The following is a 20,071-nucleotide window of genomic DNA, read 5'->3' on the forward strand; positions in this document are numbered from 1 at the left end:
GATCCATGTATTTGTAGAGTTACAATATACCTGCGTATCCAATACAATTGTCAAATGCCCAGACATCATAGGAGATGCCGAATAAATCCGAGTAATGGGGGGGCATCTGCAGTGTAACTCAAAAACGTTGAGGGACACAAGCCTTCTTTTTAGTGCATGTGTTATCTAGGAAAGCTGAGAGGAGTGGCAACAGCACTGTAATTATATACACGTGAACACAGGGTATTTTCAGCCTTTAGTGGCCCATGCGAGATACTGTGGATGTTTCTTGCGTAAACACTTACCTTGGGATGATGGTCACCAAGCGATGTGCCCGTTCTGTGCTGTCTGTGCCGCAGGTTCAAGCCGAAGTCCCGGGCTCCCCAATCTTTGTCATGAGACTGGCCAAGCAGTCGCGGCACCTGGAGGTGCAGATCCTGGCAGACCAGTACGGCAACGCCATCTCCCTCTTTGGCCGGGACTGCTCCGTGCAGCGCCGCCACCAGAAGATTATCGAGGAGGCACCTGCTTCTATTGCCACTTCGGTGGTATTTGAGCACATGGAACAGGTGAGGGCGGCCCTGCGAGTTCTCTTTTCCTTGGGAGGCTCCAGAAACAGCCAGGATTTTAGTTTTAAACGTCACCAAGAGTTTTGCATTGTTGAATCTTTTAAAGGAGCAATATAGGGTTGCATATCTTAAACCACTTAGTGTGGGCAACCGCTGACATTGCCAGAACTGGCTGAATCCACCATCTGCTGACAAAGAGCTGTAGAACTCCCTTCAAAAATGTGTGCACCCCAAAAATGGGAGGGAAAAGGTGTTTTAAATGCATATTGTCACATTAAAAGCAAGCTGCGGGAGCTGTATGAATTTTCAATGCTATTGTAAATATTTGCTTCAAACTCTGCCCTCTGTAAACAGTGTAAATAACCTGGAAATCAAAAGTCCTGTGCCACGTGCTTTTCTTTGAGTTGTTTTTGGGCCTGTTGCAATCTTTTGGAGGTTTTAGAAGTGCAAAACAGCCTGAAGTGGGTGTGATGGGTGAACCGAACATGGGGCCTGGCAATCAGATACGCTTTTTCCTGTGTCCTAGTGCGCGGTGAAGCTGGCCAAAATGGTGGGGTACGTGAGCGCGGGCACGGTGGAGTATCTGTACAGCCAGGACGGCAGCTTCTACTTTCTGGAGCTGAACCCCCGCCTGCAAGTGGAGCACCCCTGCACCGAGATGGTGGCGGACGTGAACCTGCCGGCAGCGCAGCTGCAGGTGAGCCGGGCCGGGGGCTGCTCCGCCGTGGCAGCGGGAGCCGCGTTAACGTGGGGCGGGACAAGCCTGCTCTGCCCAAACCTCAGTAAAACGGGCGTGGACTCTGGTCTGAGCCGCAGCCACAGTTCTGCATTCAAACTGGATCACACGCTGGCGTTATGCAGATTGCCAGAGCTTGGTACTGATGGAGGGAAGAATATAAAGAAAGTATTAGAGAGCTCTGCTAAATATGGCCTGGGTCCTCAGGTGCAAACAGGCGATAGAGAACTCCCCACGTTTCCTCCCTGGGTTCCTGCTTGAATAGACATGGCAAAGTGACCAAGAATTTGTCTTGAATTATTGCTTTTTCAAAAGAAAGTCGTGACAGTGGGTGACAGTAATGGCTCATTCTTTTTGAACTGCAGCTCTTTAAAAAGATCTCTCTGTGAGGAGAGAAACGCATTTAGTGGTGGGTTTCTTTTATTATTTTCATTATTATCCTTATTTTTCCTTAGATCGCCATGGGGATCCCCCTCCACAGGATCAAGGATATCCGAGTGATGTATGGTGTTTCTCCATGGGGAGACGCATCTATCGATTTTGAGAACTCAGCCCACGTCCCCTGTCCCCGCGGCCACGTCATCGCTGCTCGGATCACCAGCGAGAATCCCGACGAGGTCATTGTCTTAAATCCGGTGGTTACTGATCACACTGTAATTACTTCCCTCATTCTGGATTATTTACTGTTTCTTTAGGATGTATAGCAGTGTCTGTCTGTCTTTACAGGGATTTAAGCCCAGTTCTGGTACAGTTCAGGAGCTGAATTTCCGCAGCAATAAGAATGTCTGGGGCTATTTCAGCGTTGCTGCTGCAGGAGGGCTTCATGAATTTGCTGACTCTCAATTTGGTCACTGCTTCTCTTGGGGAGAAAACCGTGAAGAAGCCATCTCGTGAGTAGTCTGAATAGTGGTAGAACCTCGGAAATTGCTTGTTTTGTTCATTTTTGATCCAAACTGCCATGGTTAAAACAGGTCTCCTTACTTCTTTTAAGAGAAATTTCCCTCTTTGCTTGTTTTCCACATCATGGCCGGGCTTCTCACCCTGTCTTGCTTTGCAGTTCCACTATGTTGCACTTACACTTCTACACTTTTTGCTACTTCCCGTTGTTTTTTTTCTTTCTGCTTCATTCCTGCCTTGTGTGTTTGCTGCCGGGGTGCGATACAGCGGCCGTTGTGTTGGAGTCCCCGTTTGGAAGCGTTGGGGTGGAAGGCTTCTAACAGGAAAACATTGATGACTTGTTACACCGGTGCCTTCTGATGGTTTATAAACCACTGAGTGTCCTTATGCGTGAGGAACGTTAAAGCACCCGCTCACAAGGCAGGACTGAGCATCCAGAGCCTTTCCTCTGTTCATTGATGGCGACATGTCTGTCTGTCTGTCTGCTGTATCCCTGTGACGTGGGGTGGGTGCTCAGGTGCTGATACCAGTGGGACCTCCTGGGCTTGTAGGTGGCGCTGGCCGAGCTGCTCTTGTTCACACCACCAGCACATGGAAGCAAATTGATAATCCTGCTTTCCAAGCACATCACACAGGATCTTGCTCCAGTGCACCCGCTCTTCTGCTGTTTCCTTGAGCCTGGTTTTTCCCAACAGCTCGTGGGGAACTATCTGGAGTTACCAGTTTGCCTGTTACCGTTAGTATGGGCCAGATCACAGGATTTCTTTTCTCTTTCAGAAACATGGTGGTGGCTTTGAAGGAGCTGTCCATCCGGGGGGATTTCCGAACCACGGTGGAGTACCTGATTAAACTGCTGGAAACAGAGAGCTTCCAGCAGAACCGCATCGACACGGGCTGGTTGGATCGGCTTATTGCTGAGAAAGTTCAGGTGTGGCTGCTCATTTAAAACTGGAGTGAGGAGGGGAAGGAGGAGGGGGGCCCAGCGTGGTGCAGGCTGGTTGCCAGAGGACAAGGATTTAGGAGTGCTTAATTTCCACTTACAGCGTTATGGATAAACATTTCCACTGGCCTTAATTTGTATTTATATCAAAATCCCAGGTCATCTCTGTCAGGGAAAAGTTGTCTTCGAGTTGGCCAGAAAAGCGTCTTAGTGCACATGGGAGTTAAGGCTAGTATTCTGCTTTGCAGTTTGGGACAGATGAGAGTGGAAATGTAGGTGGAGCCTCAGCTTTGAGACTGTTGATTCTTCAAGGGGGTGTCCAGAACAGTCTGCGCCAAAGGGGATGTAACTGTCCGACGTGCCCTTGCTTTCCAGGCGGAACGGCCTGACACGATGCTGGGAGTGGTGTGCGGGGCCCTGCACGTGGCTGACGTGAGCTTCCGAAACAGCGTCTCCAACTTCCTGCACTCTCTCGAAAGGTAAAGCCGCCAGCCAGTCTGGTACATAGCTGATAAACGGGCTAATTAGTTTTGGTGTACAAGTTTTGTTCAAGTCCAGTCCATTGTGCATCTTTGAACCTATTGGGCCCCTGAGATCCGTGTGGTGGCTTCTGGAAGGCAAGTTTTGTTTTGTGCTTCTCCCTCAAGGGGCCAAGTCCTGCCTGCTCACACCCTACTGAACACGGTGGACGTGGAGCTCATCTACGAAGGACGGAAATACGTGCTGAAGGTACGATGTGCAGTGTGGAAACTCGCCCGCTTGCCGCTTTCAGTTGGAAATACCTGGTTTGGGCTTAATCTTTGAAATACTTGTAATTATTGGAATTAAACCTGTACAGGGTTTATTTTCTCTGCTTTGGTGGGGTTAAATAATCATTCTCCCTTATAGTGATATCCCGTCATATCTTTCCATTGCAATATCTGTGTGTTTCTCTGTAAATGTTTTAACTCTTCAGGGTCAAGAGCTGTTCTGCACGTGGTGGAGAATACACAGTTATAGGCAAAGATTACTGCCTGTTTGCTGCCAAAACTCTCTGTTGATGTTTCTGAATATGTGAATCCGCTCTGTTGGCTGGTGGAGCCCAGTTTCATCAGCAGGACGGAATTTGTAGCAATTTTTACCTTTAGTGTTGCTTTTTCTTTGCTGTGTACGAAAACCGGTGTTAGAAATACTGTTGAAAGGTTGCGAAACCAAGCATACAAAAGTTAGGAAATATTAGACTTAAGATTGCCTGTGCAATCTTTATTAGGTTATTTGGGCAAATTTATTGCGATGAACTTTTTGATGGTGTGAGCATATAGTTTTGCAACTATTAGTGTTCTGCACCTCTGAACTTCTGTTCTTTTATCTTGGTGCCCCTTTGGTGGGAAACAGAGACACTGAACAGCAGCTGAAATATGTGACGGACCCAAAGAGGTGCTGGCGGCAGAGCCTGTGACAGGATCCCTTTTCCAGGGAGAGATTTCGCTGCTTTCTCTGTCAGACAATCTCTCTTTTTTTTAATTATCCCATTCATTATTAAATTCTAGTGCACGACTGACTTTTACGTAGATCAGGGTGAGGAAATGGTAAATGATTGCCTAATCAAACCTGTACTGTTAATGCAGAGAGGATAAAAATCAAGATCCATGAGAGCATCAGTTCTGGCATCTCCTGCCTGCTGAATGCTCGGCCATCTCAAATCTTTTGTACATGTTTTTTACCGCAGGTGACCCGGCAGTCGCCCAATTCCTACGTGGTCATCATGAACAGCTCGTGCGTGGAGGTTGACGTGCACCGGCTGAGTGACGGGGGGCTGCTCCTGTCCTACGATGGCAGCAGCTACACCACCTACATGAAGGAAGAAGTGGACAGGTAGCAACCTGTTAAGATGAGTGTTTTACATACAAGCCAAAATTGGGGGTACCTGTAACTTTATGCTTCCCAAAGGTCAGTTGGGAATGGAATTGTATCCTAGGAAGAGGTTACTGGATGTATGATGGATGAGTTTAAAGAGATAAGCTACTTTCACCTGGGGAACAGGTCTTGGCTACTGTTAGAGGAGAGATCTGAATGTATTCCGCTGCAGAGTCCATGTTCTCCTGCTGGTTCCTTAAAAGTGCCCTTTCAGATTATTAAGAAAAAAGAGCCTGAAAATTCTAAAATCGATGAAACTCCACAGCCTCCTTAGAATTAGATCCAAGATTCACTGTTTTAGTGCGTTCCCTCAGAATGCTCTGCAGGGATCGTAGCCACAAGGTCAGTAAATCTTGGGTTTCTGGCCTGGGAACCACTGGTGTCTGTTCTGTGACAGATGGAGAAGTAGTGCGGGCAAAGGGAGAATGGGTTTTCCCCTTCCCATGATTTCCACACGAAATTCTGTTCCGGTGATTTGTCCTGTTCTTTCCCAGGTATCGCATCACTATAGGTAACAAGACCTGTGTGTTTGAGAAGGAAAACGATCCCTCTATTCTGCGCTCACCGTCGGCTGGGAAGCTGATCCAGTATGTGGTGGAGGATGGGGGACACGTGTTTGCAGGCCAGTGCTTTGCAGAAATAGAGGTAAAAGAGTCTCAAAGAACCGACTTGGCTTTAGGTGCTGAATCTGCCCATTTGAATGCTTTGGAACTGGGGGCTGAGCATGAGGGATGATTCACAGTATTTCCTTCCCAAATTTTGTGTGGGTTTTAACCTGGCCTCATGCAGGAATCAGCAGTGAGAGTGATGGGGTGAGGAGGAAATTACTGAACAGCTGAAATTTGAGTGTTAATGACACTATACCAAGTGATATGCAAAACTTCTCAGGAGTGAGACCGTGGTTATCATCTTGACCACTGCTTAGTACTAACCCAGGCTCAGAAGCAGAGGTATATGCCAGGACTAAGTAGCAAATGAAGACTTCTCTGATGACCTGATCATTTCTCTGTTGATCAGATGATAAGTGTCGCTCCTCCCTTCTCCCCTGGAAGTTACTTAACTCTTAGAGAGGAGGAGGGTGAACAATTTCTGCATCAGTGTGAGGAAAGCGCGAGAGGCTGTGTAGGAGTGCACAGCTCAGAACAGACTTGAGGGAGGGGAGGATGTGTTGACAGAGGGGCAATTAAGCAGTTGGGGACAATGTGTAGGAGAAAAATATCAAGCTGGAGATCCAGATATTTTATGTAAGTGCTTTTATGCTGCAACAGAGCTGTGGCTAAGAAGGAACCAATTCCTATGTTCCCAGTTGTGGTGTGTAGTACAGCAGTGGTAAAACTGGGCTGCCTCCCCACGTACTCAGCGTTTCCGCTCCAAAGGCAAGAGCTTCCATGGTTGGTCTAAGGAAGCGCCTCTGAAGAGCGGCCTGAGAGCCATGACCTCTGGAAAGTGGTCCTGGTTCCCCCTGCTGAAAGTGGGCATGTCGCTGTAGCTTTGGAGAGCGGCTGTCCCACTTGCAACCTTTAGAATGCAGCAGTAAATTGTATCTGCTTTGGTGGTTGTGTTGGATGTGGGACCCTCTTGAGTACCTGTTGTCCACGCTCTGTGGAACAGTGACGTTCCTGAGGATGGCTTCCTGCTGTGCTGCTTTGGTTTTGCTGATTTGTTCTACCATTCGCTCTAGTGTCTGGGGTTTAATTCCTAACGTGTGTGCTGTTCAGCCTTTTGGAAAGCCTGAGCACAAAAGGTGCTCGTGCAGGATAGTTTGGCTGTGGTAGGACACTGGCTGCTGGCTCACCAAACTGGAGTCACATGGAAGCTGAGTGTGTAACCTGTTTTCCTTGCTACAGGTGATGAAAATGGTGATGACACTAACAGCAGGAGAATCAGGCTGCATCCATTATGTCAAACGCCCAGGGGCAGTGTTGGATCCAGGCTGTGTGATTGCCAAGCTCCAGCTGGATGATCCCAGCAGGGTTCAGCAGGTGAGGAGTTGCAGGGAGCGCAGATGTTTGTTGTGGTTTTAATAGGGGAGCGATGTGCAGAGCGGTACGATATGGTCCAGTGTACCGAACCAATTTCAGATCTGAGCATTGTACTGGAATTGTCGCTTTGCCATTTATTTGTCTCACATGAGGACTAGGACTCAGATGATTGTCTCTTTCTCTGATTCAAGCTAAGCTCACGTACCATGCGTGTTCTTTTTGTACCTCAGTCCTATTGCAGGTACACAGCTGGCTGGCATAGTGGAAGCTGGCCAGAGTCTTCTCTCTGTTCTATTCCTATGCAAGTTTATTTAACTTGTTTTTATCATGTATTCTTCTTCAAGTGACCCTCCTTGGGTGGGAGTTGATATCTCAGCCCCAAGAGTGTCAGGCCCTGTGAAAGCTATTGTAGTACATCTGGAAATACAAAAAAAGAGCCTAGGCCACGCATCCTATTTAGGATGAAAGGCAAAGAGATTTATTCATTTAGGGATGACGGGCTGGGATGTATCTGGTGGTGGTGGAAGAGATTCTGTTGTTCCTTTAGTAATAACTAGTTGAAAATCATGGGAGGTGGTTGTGCAGGGGGTGGAAAGTGATTGTCAGCACTAAACTGTTGGCTTTTCCTGTGCTTTTCTTTGAGATTTTTGGTCATCTTGGATCTAAACAATGAGATCAACCGTAATGTATTTGGGAGAGAGGCTGGAAGCTTATTTTGTGGGTGTACACAACATAGAACTGTTAGAGATCCAGCTCGTAACTTCTCTATTTCTCAACCAAGTGTTTTTTCCACTCTGGGGATTCTCCCAAGTTAAATCTGAGCCCCCAGATGAGGGTGACCGGGTGTTCCCCCGTGGCTGATGCCCAGAGGAGGGTTGTTGACACTGCTGTTCCTCGTGTTTCCAGGCTGAGCTGCACACGGGTACCCTGCCGCAGATCCAGAGCACAGCACTGCGGGGCGAGAAGCTCCATCGCATCTTCCATTATGTCCTAGATAACCTGGTCAATGTGATGAACGGGTACTGCCTGCCAGAGCCCTACTTCAGCAGCAAGGTACCCAGTTGTCTCTTTCAGTCCCTGATTTGGCTGCGTGACAGAACAGTATTGACAAAGACCTCAATGAAAAGCCCTTTCTTTTCTCCCTTCTTGCTGTTCATTCTTTTCTGACGTGTCTCTAGGTGAAAGGCTGGGTTGAGCGACTAATGAAGACACTGAGAGATCCATCTTTGCCTCTGCTGGAACTTCAGGATATCATGACCAGTGTTTCCGGACGGATCCCACCCAATGTGGAGAAGTCCATCAAGAAGGAGATGGCCCAATATGCCAGCAACATCACATCAGTCCTTTGCCAATTTCCCAGCCAACAGGTGATTAACCACACTTATATTCAGGAATAAAAGTTGGTTTGTCTTGGGGCAGAGAGATAGAAAATTCCTTTAAGTTATCTGGAGCTTAGTTGGACCTGAAAGATGCTTTTGAACATGGGATGTTCATGAAGAAAGATACTTACCTGTATCACTTGAGCTTGAAGGCTTGCCTCCTTCACCTGTGCTGAAGCGTGTGTGTTCCCTGCTCAGTATAGCTTTAAACAGGCAGTTTGGAAGCAGTTTAATCATATCAGTGGCCTTGTGGGCATTTATTTACTTGCTTTTTGCCTGGTACCTGTGCTGCAGTGCAATTTGCGATGTCAGCGTAACCTTAAAAAAAAGTGATTGTGACTAGAGGAAGCCTGATCAGGTAATGAGCTGTTGGAAGATGATTTCTCCAGTATACCATATTGTGCATTGATTTTTGTATCATTGACAGGTCATTAACTTTCTTAGCAATTTAAGGTTTGGCCTCAGCTGGAGCTCTGCTCCGGTGTGTCTAGAAGTTCTCAGCTTCCCTGATGGTTGTTCAGCTGGATAATCCCCCAGGAGCGGGACGGTCACGGGTTTGCTCTCTTTCAGATTGCCAACATCTTGGATAGCCACGCGGCCACCTTGAACCGCAAATCAGAGCGTGAAGTCTTCTTCATGAACACGCAGAGCATTGTGCAGCTGGTGCAGAGGTGAGCCGTTCTCGGGCTCGAAATCCCAGGCAATAAGCCTGCGTGTCCCTCAGGGAGCTCGGCGTGTGGCTGCCGCTGGGAGGCACACACAGATCCTTCCTCTTTTCCCTTTGCCAAACGGGAGAAAGACTCAACTTCTGGCCTGACACTGATGGCATCGTGGCCATTTCATAGAGCCGCTGGGGTGTCATGGCTTGCAGAGTCTAGAGTTTTGAGGGTTTTTAGAAGAAAAAGGATGTTTTGATGCAAAACATGAGCCATGCTACCCCACAACAGTAATGGCAGGGTTTATGTATTCATGTAACAACTGGATTGTCCCATTTTTTCAGGACCAGGTACCCTTCTTTCTGTACGCAGACAGGCTGGTTCTGCCACTTGTGTTGAGCGTTACTCGCTTGCGGGTCTTGAGAAGCAGGGCCGTGCCCGTCTCGCTCGGTGCTGGGTTTGACGTATTTGTTTCTGCAGGTACCGCAGTGGTATCCGGGGTCACATGAAGGCGGTGGTGATGGATCTGCTCCGGCAGTACCTCAAGGTGGAGACGCAGTTTCAGCATGGTGAGTCTCTCAGCACATCGAGGATTTGATTTCTGAAAGAACCACATTTGGTCCCGCTCTAAGAAAGATGAGCCTGACTTTATGGCGAGACGAGGCTCCGCAGGGCTGTTTTGTTTTGAGGGTCTGCCAGTCTGAGCCTGGTTTTTGTAGAGGTTTCATATTGGAAGCTTGATTTTTATTTTCTGATTTGTGAGCATCTGCACAAAATCAGAATCAGAAAGATATTTAAATTCACCATGCTCTTTAGTTCTGTCTTGCCTGTTTGTTGAATTCTGTAGTACGAAAATCAAGTGCAGTAAACAAAAGAAAAAGAGTTATTTGCACTTGCTGTAAGATACCAGGAAGCTGTTCCCTGTAAGAACAAACCTCAGCCTGAAACTGAGAACTGAAGGAAATCCCTTGCGCTGCTGTGTCCGGGCACAGGGTGGCAGTGAAGGACTGGCTGGTTTTCAGGCTCTAGTTCTTACAGGTAGTTCAGATTTCACTCCACTGTTCTCTCGTCCTGCTCCACCGCCTGCACTGACCTAGTGGTACTGCACATTCAGTTCTACTTCGATTTGCTGGTAGCAGAGGATACTGCAAGTCTTTTTGCTCCTATTTTATCCTGGTTGTCATTTGAATGAAAGACTGAGCTCACCATTTCTCTCCTTCTGTTGCTCACAAAGGAGTTATTTGTTATTGAAACTGTTTTAATACAAGTAGGATCCTTAAAGTTTGCAGGTGGAGGAGGGGTGTGTGGAAATAATTCCTTCCCAGAATTGATTGTGTGGACCAGGCAAAGCAGATTCTCAAAGCATATATATGTAGAAAACCAGATTTAGTAACTTGTATTCCTTGACACCGAGATGAGCAGACTGGAAACGTGCATTTCTGATTGCAGGTCACTATGACAAGTGTGTCTTTACCCTTCGGGAAGAGAACAAAAGTGACATGAACGCTGTATTGAACTACATCTTCTCACATGCTCAGGTCACCAAGAAGAACCTGCTCGTTACGATGCTCATTGTAAGTTGTCGTTTGGTGCTCTAGAAATTTGCTTCTTGTAAGTCTGATGCTTTGAAAGGTATGGAATTGGCAGCTCTCGCCCTTGAAGACGGGAGCGAAAGTGGCAGCAGCACTGTGGAGTTTCTTCACACATCTCAGCTGGTCTTAGAGACCCGGAACGTGCTGCTCCGCTTGGTGTCTGGGCACCTTCTGGTTGGTGGCTGTGCCACACTGGCTGCCCATCCCAGTGCAATGGAGCCTGATTATGCAAGAGATTCATGAGCATCTGTGGGGAGATAAGAATGCAGATTTAACTCTGGCACTGGGAGGGTGTTAGCGGCCAACTCTCAGATGCTGTCCTGTGACTTTATACTTGCTTTAGTTTGCTGCATCATCTTCTGGGTTATTGGAGAGGTGCTGTCTTTATATAGCTCATGGTACTAAAACTGGAGTTGCTTGGAAAGCAAAGCAATGTACGACCAGCACAAAAAGCTGATATTTTTTGTGGTAATAATTTCATAATAGCAACATTTTTACGGTCCTTCACAACTAATGAGGGTGACTTTCTGGTAGTGAGTGGCATTAGCCAGCCCACATGGAGGGGTTTCACAGGCTCTTCCTTGATGAGCTGTCGTTTGGTTCCATGGGCTTGGCAGTGGCTCTCTCTTCCTCCTGGGTATAGTCTGATGGCCGCTCTGCAGAGGTGCTTTCAGTCTGCCGTACTCAGGGCTGCACGTGGAATCTGAGCGGGACTCGGTGTCTCAAAGCTGGTCCCTCCAGACCGGGCCGCTGGCCCCATGGGGCTTCCAGGGAGCTTGCGGAGCTGGGGGAACCTCCTGGGGCAGGAATTCCTCTTGGACAGGTGGAGATTCCACCCTAGGAACACCAGTGAATCCTCGTGCCTGGACCTGCCGACACCTTCTCATGTTCCTCTGCCTTGTTACTCCACGAAAAATCTCAGTTTTCCTTGACTTCAGTCCCACTCTAATGGGTAAAACTCCCAGTAAATTACATTCCCAGGAAAAATAATTAAAAAAACAATTGAGTCGTGTCTCTTTTTCCTTATTTCCTAAAAAGCCTGAAAAAATCCTTGTCCCACATAACGCTTTGAAGCAGAATGAGTGTCCACCCTCCTCAAGGCAGGATGGATTTGGCTACAGCATGATTTCCAACAGACTAGGGTTAGGTATCCTGCTTCTTAACAGACTAATTACAATACTATATATCACTCTCCCCATTCTTAAACATAACGAGGTCTCATGCTGCCAAAAACATGTCCAAAGTAGCCATCCACAAAATAACTCTCAAAAGCAGAAAAAGAGTCATAATTGTCCTAGGTTGAGACTGGGTTTCTTAAATTCTAATTTGTAAGATATAAGGACCCTGGAGTTCTTTCTTTCTGGCTATCCTTTTTTTTCCTTTCTTTCCCGATTTGGTGTGTGGTGTGATTGTAAGTAACGCTTGCCTTAAGAATCTCATTATTTGAACACGGAGCCATATTTCCTCTGAGAATTCTGGAGTAGCTTTGAGCCGGGGCTGTTCATTTCTCAAGTAATCATGCTGGCGTGATGGAGAGAGAAAATGGCAGCTGTTCGCAGCTCAGGCCTTCAATTTTCTTCAGAGTCCAGTCACTCAAGTGTGTAATTACACGGGGGTGCCGGGGAGGCGTTGGGCCTTGTCAAAGAGCTGGTTTGAGGCTTTGCTCGCTGCCTTTGCCAATCAGCACAGGCGAAAGCACCAGCTACCTGCTTTATTTTGTTGTTGTCATCCTGATTATTTCTTGCTAAAATGGGACTGGAACTTTTGGTCTGGTTTTTCACCTCAGCGCAAGCCCGTCTCAGAGGCAGTGGCCTGGCGCCGGCCGCCATGTCTGCCTGAGGGAGCGAGGGGAGCGCGGAGGAACACCGAGGGGGTTTCCTTCCTCCTTCCTGCGCGGTCGCTCTTCCCACCGCAGTCGGCTGCCATCCCTGTTTGCTAAAGCATAAAACATACTGGAGAAGACCACCCCGCACGCGGTGGAAGAGATGAAACGGGCGATGCCGGCAGCGTTTGGATGTCTGTGCGGCGTCCGCTGGCGCGGTGCCCGCGGCCTTGCACACGTCTGCCCTCACACTGGCAGTGTGAACCTGAGCAGGGGCGATGGTGTCACCTATGGCAGCGCTTGGGATCGGCGTCTGCTGAGTTCCAGGTCACCCTGTTAACCAAAAGCCCGTCGTTCCTCTTCTGCCTCACGTTACTATTCGTGTCTGAGGGATCCCGGGGCGCGTTGGGCAGAATCACGGCAAAGTCTGTGGTGTTTTCTGGGTTGCCACGCTCCTTACCTGAGGTGGTTTAAGTTTGTCCTCCAAGGGCAAGCGTCATGTCAAAATACCAAGATGCTTATGTTGCTGTAATTGATGTATCCCGAGGAATCTGTTATTAATGAGGGCCTCTGAGGATGGTTTTAGTAATAGCGTTATGCTGCCATCATTCACTTTTTTAGCTAGCAGGCATTTGAGGCAGGACGGGAACTACTTCATCCTTCATGTATTTGTTGAAATATAGTGTGATTTGAAGCTCTATGTTCATTTTATGTACTGAACTGACTGTTGTGCGCCCATCCTAGCCTTGACGGGACAGGATCACTTGTAGCACAGCGCATGTCCTGTGTCCAATGGGGTTTTTATTACCTTGAGCAGTAACGTTACAACACTCAGGAATTGGTATTTCAAATATGACAAAGGCAGTTCTTGAATTATTCACTGTGAATTCACACAGTGACCCAGAGTGGATACATTTCCAGAACTTTCTTCGGGAACAACTTTTGGGGAAAATGTTTCACTGGAGTCTCTTTGACCAGCTGGTGTTTCTCATGTGTTTGGGTGCCAAAACACATGATATAAATAAGAAAATGGGTGATGGTGCCAGTGCCTTCTTTCCTCTGTACTTTTATTTACATGTGTAAAATTATTGAGAGTCTAATAGTTGTACACTTGTCAGCACAGAGTTGGGGGTTAAGTTGGATAGGGACCTCCGGAGGTGACGTGCTCTGGCGCCCGAGAGCGTGGGCACATGTGTTTCAGGTTTAAGCTCCTTTGTCGGAGGGCAGAAGATGGTTTCACTCTGTTCTAAACGTTGTCATTTCTCTCTGTTTTTAGGACCAGCTGTGTGGCCGTGACCCCACCTTGACAGACGAGCTGATTAATATTCTGACGGAGCTGACCCAGCTCAGCAAGACAACGAACGCGAAGGTGGCCCTGCGAGCGCGCCAGGTACGGCCGCGCGCTCCGGCCCCGCTGCTCCCTGCCTTCCCGGCCCGGTCAATACCCACTGCTCCCGCTCTTCTGCAAAGTCTGTATCTCTCCATGTTTATGCAAATGGGAAGAGTAGATTACTGTGAGCAGCGCTTTAACAACGAAGCTAATTAACCAGCGATTAATCGTTGTGACAGTCTTAACAAAGATCGCAGTGGATTCTCAATCGCTGGAAAATTTGAAGTTCAGATTATATTCCTTTGTCCCCGCTCCTTGAAAAAGTTTTGTCTGGCTCAAATAGGAGTCAGTGGAGAGTGGCCTATGGTTTGGGTGATGGAGGATGTTGAGATGTGTGGTTCCTATGGCTCCTTCTGGCTTTTTAACCTGTGAACCCCCCAGGCACAGCAAACAGCCAGGACCTGCCGCCCGGGCTCATCAGCCACCTTACAGCTGTGAACTTGTGTGCAGAGAATGGGACAGAAAGTTACACGAGAACCAGGTGTTCCTTTGCAAACTACTAAGGAATTATTGCAAAGCAATATTTTGGTCTTTTGCAGGGTTTTTTCTAGATTTTGAGTTGCTTTTTTGACAATTTTTGTAGCCTGAAAATATTTGGAAAATCTTCATCCTGTCACTTCCAGGAGCCTAGTGCAGATAATTTGAATGCCAGATATCCACGCAGATCTCATCGTGAGCCGCCTCTGTAGCTGTTAGTCTGTAACCGGGGAGGAGCGAGGGGGCGCAGTCGTTTCATGGCAGCACAAGCCCTGTGGTCCCATCACTCCTCTCACTCCACAGTCCCCATCTCCATTCTAAGTCTTCACAGGAAACCTTACACTTGGGGGATCTCTCCTTTTATTTCAGAGCTTGGCTGTTGAACATGAATGGGGTGTTTGAAGCTGCTCAGTGACCTTATGTTTCCTTCAGGATTGCATTTGTGTCCTTGAACCATTCAGTGATTGAACCTCCCAGTGGCGTGCTGGGGATGCTGCTGCAGTCCTTGTGTACGGCTTTGTGTTGCTTTTTCACTTCATTTTTCCCCTGCAAGCTGCTTCCCCTTCCTATCTCTGTATCCTTCATGTTGGGCATTTACTGCCTGGCCCCAGCGTGTTGCGGTTCCTGTGCAGCCGCGGTGAAGGCGGCTCCATTGCTGGGCTCCCCACAGCTGCCGCTGCCAGATCCGCTTTCCAATTAACAGCTGGTCAGGCAATCCCCAGGACTAGCAGCTCTGCAGCGCTAAATCACATGCACTGATGGAACTTGATTGAAGCTGTTCCTTTTCTCCGTGGGGAATTGCCAATAATACAAACCGAGCAGATACACAAATGAGGTTGGGGAGGGAAGGGAGTTTGCAGCATCACCCAGGGGCCACAGGATTCACAGGAGGAACCAGTCGCCTCTTCTGGGATGGAGCAAACTCTTGCTATCTTGGAGCCAGAGCCTCCTGCCCATGGCCCAGCGCAGCTCCTCTCACTGACACTTGGTGTTTGCTGTTTGCCAGGTTCTCATTGCTTCCCATTTGCCGTCCTACGAGCTGCGTCACAACCAGGTGGAGTCCATCTTTCTGTCCGCCATTGACATGTATGGACACCAGTTCTGCATTGAGAACCTGCAGGTATCTACCAAACTTCTCGTTTCCCTGCTTTCTTCTCACTGAGCTTATGTTTCAGTATTAAGTCTCACCCGTAGTCCCAAGGTCCTTGTGGCTTTAAATTGTGTTGTTCAGATTTCTGATCTCCCCCTCATTTCTGTTTCCATTCCTACGCTGACAGCAGAATGAGCTCATCGCAGGCTACACCTTCCTGGAGGTGGGCAGCGATGGCAGGTCCCCATCTCCCCTGTCTGGTGACCAGATAGGACACGAGGAACGAAATGAAGCCACATCAGGGGAAATGCACATTGGACATTAGGAAAAGATTCTTCACCAAGAGGGTGGTCACTGGAACAGGCTCCCCGGGGAGGTGGTCACAGCCCAAGCCTGGCAGAGTTCAAGGCACATCTAGACAATGTTTGTAGTCATATCATTTATTTCTAGGTAGTCCCACAAGGAGCAGGAAGTTGGTCTTGATGATCTTCTGAGTCATTTTCAACTTGAGAATATTCTACAATTTAATATAAAAAGGTTGTAATCCTTGATGAGCAACAGGAAAAGTATGGAAATCAAAACTAGTCAGGCTTGATTTGGGGTTTTTGATTTTTGCCAGACTCTATTTGCCCGACAGGCCGTTCTCTTTAAAACTGCTTAATGTGATCTCTTCTAGAAACTCATTTTGTCCGAGACATCCATCTTTGATGTGCTGCCCAACTTCTTCTACCACAGTAACCAGGTGGTGAGAATGGCAGCTTTGGAGGTGAGTTTATTCCCATTGAAAATGAAATATTTGAAATTTTTCCTAGTTGTTTTGCTTGTTTTGAGAGTGTATGTGGTTGATTGGTTGGTTTGTTTTGAGCACTATCACCTTGCAGGATTAAGGGAGCCGCAGGTTGTGTGGAATGTGGCATTTAACAGCAATAACGTTGGCAATGGACTGACATTCCAGATTCAAGTTATCCTCTTTGCTCAAAGACGACTTAGGGGGTTGAAAGGATTGAAAGTGAAGCTGCTGTCAGAATGTGGTCGGCCTGTCCTGGGCCTTGTGCTGATGGTTGTGTCCTGCCAGACAAAATTATAACCTTAAATTCTTCTGATTGAATTGGAGTTCTAACTAGATATTCATCTGGAGGCGTTTGTTTGGTGTTTAACATTTTTGAGGTCTCTGGTGTATCATTTGTCTTCTTTCCGCTGAGGAAGCACAGTTAAGCTGATGAGTTTCTCTCTAACCAGGTATATGTTCGAAGGGCGTATATTGCCTATGAGTTAAACAGCGTCCAGCATCGCCAGCTGAGGGATAACACGTGTGTGGTGGAGTTCCAGTTCATGCTTCCCACCTCCCATCCGAACAGGTCAGATCGCGGGTTCGGGCGCCTTTGGAATCGCAGGTTTCTGAGGGGCCGCATCCTGTCTCGGCAAAGAAAACTTGCAATAGAATTAGCGGAGAAAGGGAGAGTCCCAGTGCCTCAAATAAGCACAAATGATTGAAGATAAACCCCTGCATTGCCCAATTCTGTCTCCTAAGTTATTTAAAACCTCAGGAGCTGTGGGTAGTAGTTTCTGCAGTTTGGATTCATTTAAGTTATGATACAGTTTTCACATATTTTCTAAGTTGAGCTAGTGTAGTAACTTTCCTCTAGAACTTCAGTTCTAGTGGAATGTTGAGCCTGCCAAAAGATAAAATTCCAGACAGAATAATCAATTATTGGGAATTTTAATAAAGAGCAGCCGCACGGTCTGTGTCCCTCCTCAGCGCTGCCCTGCAGCCCCGATCACGCTCTGCAACTGGCTCTGCTCTCAACCCGCCTTTACTGCAGAAGGTGAAATCTTTCTAGCGTGTGTTTTTTTGACTGAGAAGACCAAGATGCACGTACGGATGCAACTGATAGGGCAGTGCTGGAGCTGACATCCTTTGGTGTTCAGCCAGGATTTTTCAGAACAGATTTCTCATGACTGCAACCAAAAGCATCAGCTGCCCCTGTCCTGTAGAAGGCTCACGCCTCCTGGTGTGTGCTGAGATCACCTTAACAAACAAACTTGATTATCATCCGTCAGGTTAGTCAGTTCCCATGCTTCTTCATCAGTAGCAGGACCCAGGGGAGGGTATTGGGGACAATATTTGATTTTTGGCCGAGCGCCGGGGCCGGTGCGCAGTGAGTCCCCGCGGCCGCCGGGTGCCACTGTCGCTCCGCGTTGGGTTCCCAGCCTGGTACCACAGCTATTTTTCTCCTTTGTTTCCAAACATCTTTTTCCTTATTTTATTTTTGGTGGGGCTGGGCAACGGGGTCCAGTCTCGCTTCATTGAGAATCCATCAGTACATTTTATGAAATGGTTTTCAGAATCTGGTTTGCTAGAAATGAATGACTGTCCTCGACAAGCAGCACAAAGCACTCATGATACAAATGGAACGTGCCTTTGGTCTCATCTGTTTCCTACATTTCTAGAATATTTGTAAATAATTGCATACTATTTTTAGTAGCCCCTTTATAATGCTCTCTGCCCCCCCGTTCTTTCTCCATTTTTTCTTCTTGCTGGTCTCGGTTCCCTCTGTTGCTTGGGGGTTGTTTGGCCGGCCCACACTGACCACTGCTCTATTACTGTGTGCAAGCTTAATTGGACAAGGTCAGCTGGAAGATGAGAACTGTTACCTGCCTGGGGAACAGCTGCTTTGTCCTGAAATCTCCTCCCCCCTTTACGCTGCATTCGCTGGGGCAACGTTCTGCAGCTCGGTTCCGCTTCTCAGCCAGCGGCTCTGCTGATGGGTGGCTGCGAACGCATGGCAGCCGTGGGGTGGAGGCCGGCGGGCCTGGGGACAGGCTCACTGCGCAGGCAGGCGGCTGCAGCTCGTCTCGCAGCGAGGAATTTGGCTCCTCTTGCTTGCTGCAGCTTCTGCGCTGTGTCCCGCTCGTGCGCTGCGGGGAGGGTGCTGAGGCACCATGGTGCAGGGTACTGAGAGTCTGGCGTTAGCACCGAGTGTAGAGCTAAGCAGGCAGTAAAGGCAGATCTTATGTTAAGCCCAAGACACAGAAATCTCAAAACTCCGCCTTGCTTAAGTCGTCTTTGTTGGTTTCGACCATGTGTGTCCATGGTGTGTTTTCTGTACTTTCTGTAGGATGAAGTTTTAGACTGAGAAGGTAGAAATGGATTCCAAGGGCAAACCCCAAAGCCAAAATATCCCAGTGACCAAGCAAAATGTCCCTTGGAGCTCTGCAGGGCTGGGTCCTGATGAACCAGGAGAGATACCAGATTGCCCATGAGCATCCTCTGGTGGAGCTGGTGTTAGTTGTGTGGCCCACACATTTCTCAGCACTTTATCAGATACTTTTAAGCCCCGGTCCCCTTTGTGTCTAATTGCTGTGAACACTTAAGGACCTGAATTTCACTGGAGCAAATATTGATGTAGAGCAAATTGCAAACTTTTAATTGTGGCTATATTTAAATTCTTTGTTAGTGGTGTTTAACCCCACTAAGCTTTTCCTTAATTGTAACAGAAACAATCACAGGCATTACTTCTGATCTGAGTAGTCACAGCCAGGCACTCAGGCTTTGTATTTCTGGCCACTGAATGATTGCCATCAACTACCCACAGGAAAGCTTCACATGGAAGCAGAGGGGAAAGAAAAACTGTTAAATGTGCTCACAAAGTCATAGAAATGCAGCGTGCTCCTGGTGGGCTTTGTGGGCAGAAGCAGTTTGGGGAATTATTTGTTTAAATTAATAGAAAACATCCTGTTGTAAGAATCCCCACTGATCCTGATTGCGAGGGTAAGATGTAGGGAGAAAAACTGCTTACACCTGAAAGCACAGAGGGCTTTGCAGATCCACGGCAGCGCTCCTGACGTGCACAGCGGAGCCAGCGCTGCTGCTGCGCTCAGCGCAGTTTGAAACCCTCCATATCGAGGGAGCTGCAGTACATCCCACCTGGAGAAAGCAGAACGAGGGTACAGAGGGGACACCGATGGCTCCGTGCTGTGCTGAGCACTATGAACAACCTCCGTGGGGATAACCTGCTCCTCAGCCAGCCAGGGTCCCGGGGGAGCCGCCGTGAGGAGCCGAGCCCCGTTCTGAGCTTCCCCTGTCCAGCCTGCCCTGCTGGGCTGGGGACCTGCTGGAATATTGCTGGTGTTGAGAGAGTTCAGCTCCCTTTGTGCGCACGGCGAGCCAGGTGACAGACACTGAAAGGCCTGCCCGAGGTGTTCACATGAAACAGGGCTTGCCTATTCTTAGCTTAGAATCTCCTGTTCAAAGAAACATTGTGTGCGTAGTGGAGGCAAAGGGAATTATCGTGCCTTTTCAACAGGAGATATTTTTTTTTCTAGTAATCCCCCTCTCCTGCTTTCGAACAGCCTTTTTTATGCCTGAAGCTGTAAGGTTTCAATTAAAGTGGGACGTTGTCTGCCGTCACCAGCTTGAGGAGCTGCAGCCCCAGCCATGCTGCTCAGCCTCTTCTCTTCCCACACAACTCGGCCAATGCCTTACTGAGGCTTGTTGAATTCAGTCCTGGGACCGCATCCTGCTGGCCATGATGCTTCCAAGGGTGGAATTCAGCTCTAGTCGTTAGTTCTTCATATTTCCAAAGGGATCAGTGTAGATGTCTCAGCTGTCTCGTGCTTGGTTTTGCCCAGTATCTCCTGTTTGTGGCTGTTTGTTGTCACCCTT

The 20,071-nt window shown here is 48.1% G+C and overlaps 1 protein-coding gene across 4 annotated transcripts in view; it reads left to right on the forward strand.

The window, feature by feature from the left end:
- The window catches only part of ACACA (acetyl-CoA carboxylase alpha), a gene marked incomplete at its 5' end in the record, with an annotated part of 85,497 nt that overhangs the window by 4,512 nt on the left and 60,914 nt on the right, over positions 1–20,071 (forward strand). For 2 of the 4 annotated variants that reach the window (XM_080357062.1, XM_080357065.1), the window contains 19 exons: positions 253–548; positions 1,075–1,245; positions 1,740–1,901; positions 2,011–2,174; positions 2,959–3,109; positions 3,497–3,600; positions 3,769–3,850; positions 4,830–4,975; positions 5,512–5,662; positions 6,865–6,999; positions 7,906–8,052; positions 8,178–8,366; positions 8,949–9,049; positions 9,515–9,603; positions 10,484–10,608; positions 13,725–13,838; positions 15,322–15,435; positions 16,082–16,171; positions 16,645–16,763. In XM_080357062.1, the coding sequence (XP_080213188.1) occupies positions 253–548; positions 1,075–1,245; positions 1,740–1,901; positions 2,011–2,174; positions 2,959–3,109; positions 3,497–3,600; positions 3,769–3,850; positions 4,830–4,975; positions 5,512–5,662; positions 6,865–6,999; positions 7,906–8,052; positions 8,178–8,366; positions 8,949–9,049; positions 9,515–9,603; positions 10,484–10,608; positions 13,725–13,838; positions 15,322–15,435; positions 16,082–16,171; positions 16,645–16,763 (2,650 nt within the window). Of the gene's footprint in view, positions 1–239; positions 549–1,074; positions 1,246–1,739; positions 1,902–2,010; positions 2,175–2,958; positions 3,110–3,496; positions 3,601–3,768; positions 3,851–4,829; positions 4,976–5,511; positions 5,663–6,864; positions 7,000–7,905; positions 8,053–8,177; positions 8,367–8,948; positions 9,050–9,514; positions 9,604–10,483; positions 10,609–13,724; positions 13,839–15,321; positions 15,436–16,081; positions 16,172–16,644; positions 16,764–20,071 lie in introns of all 4 variants that reach the window. The other 2 variants (XM_080357063.1, XM_080357064.1) reach the window with 1 other exon arrangement.

Source organism: Nesoenas mayeri (genome assembly GCF_963082525.1).
Source record: "Nesoenas mayeri genome assembly, chromosome: 20".
NCBI classification, from domain to species: domain Eukaryota; kingdom Metazoa; phylum Chordata; class Aves; order Columbiformes; family Columbidae; genus Nesoenas; species Nesoenas mayeri.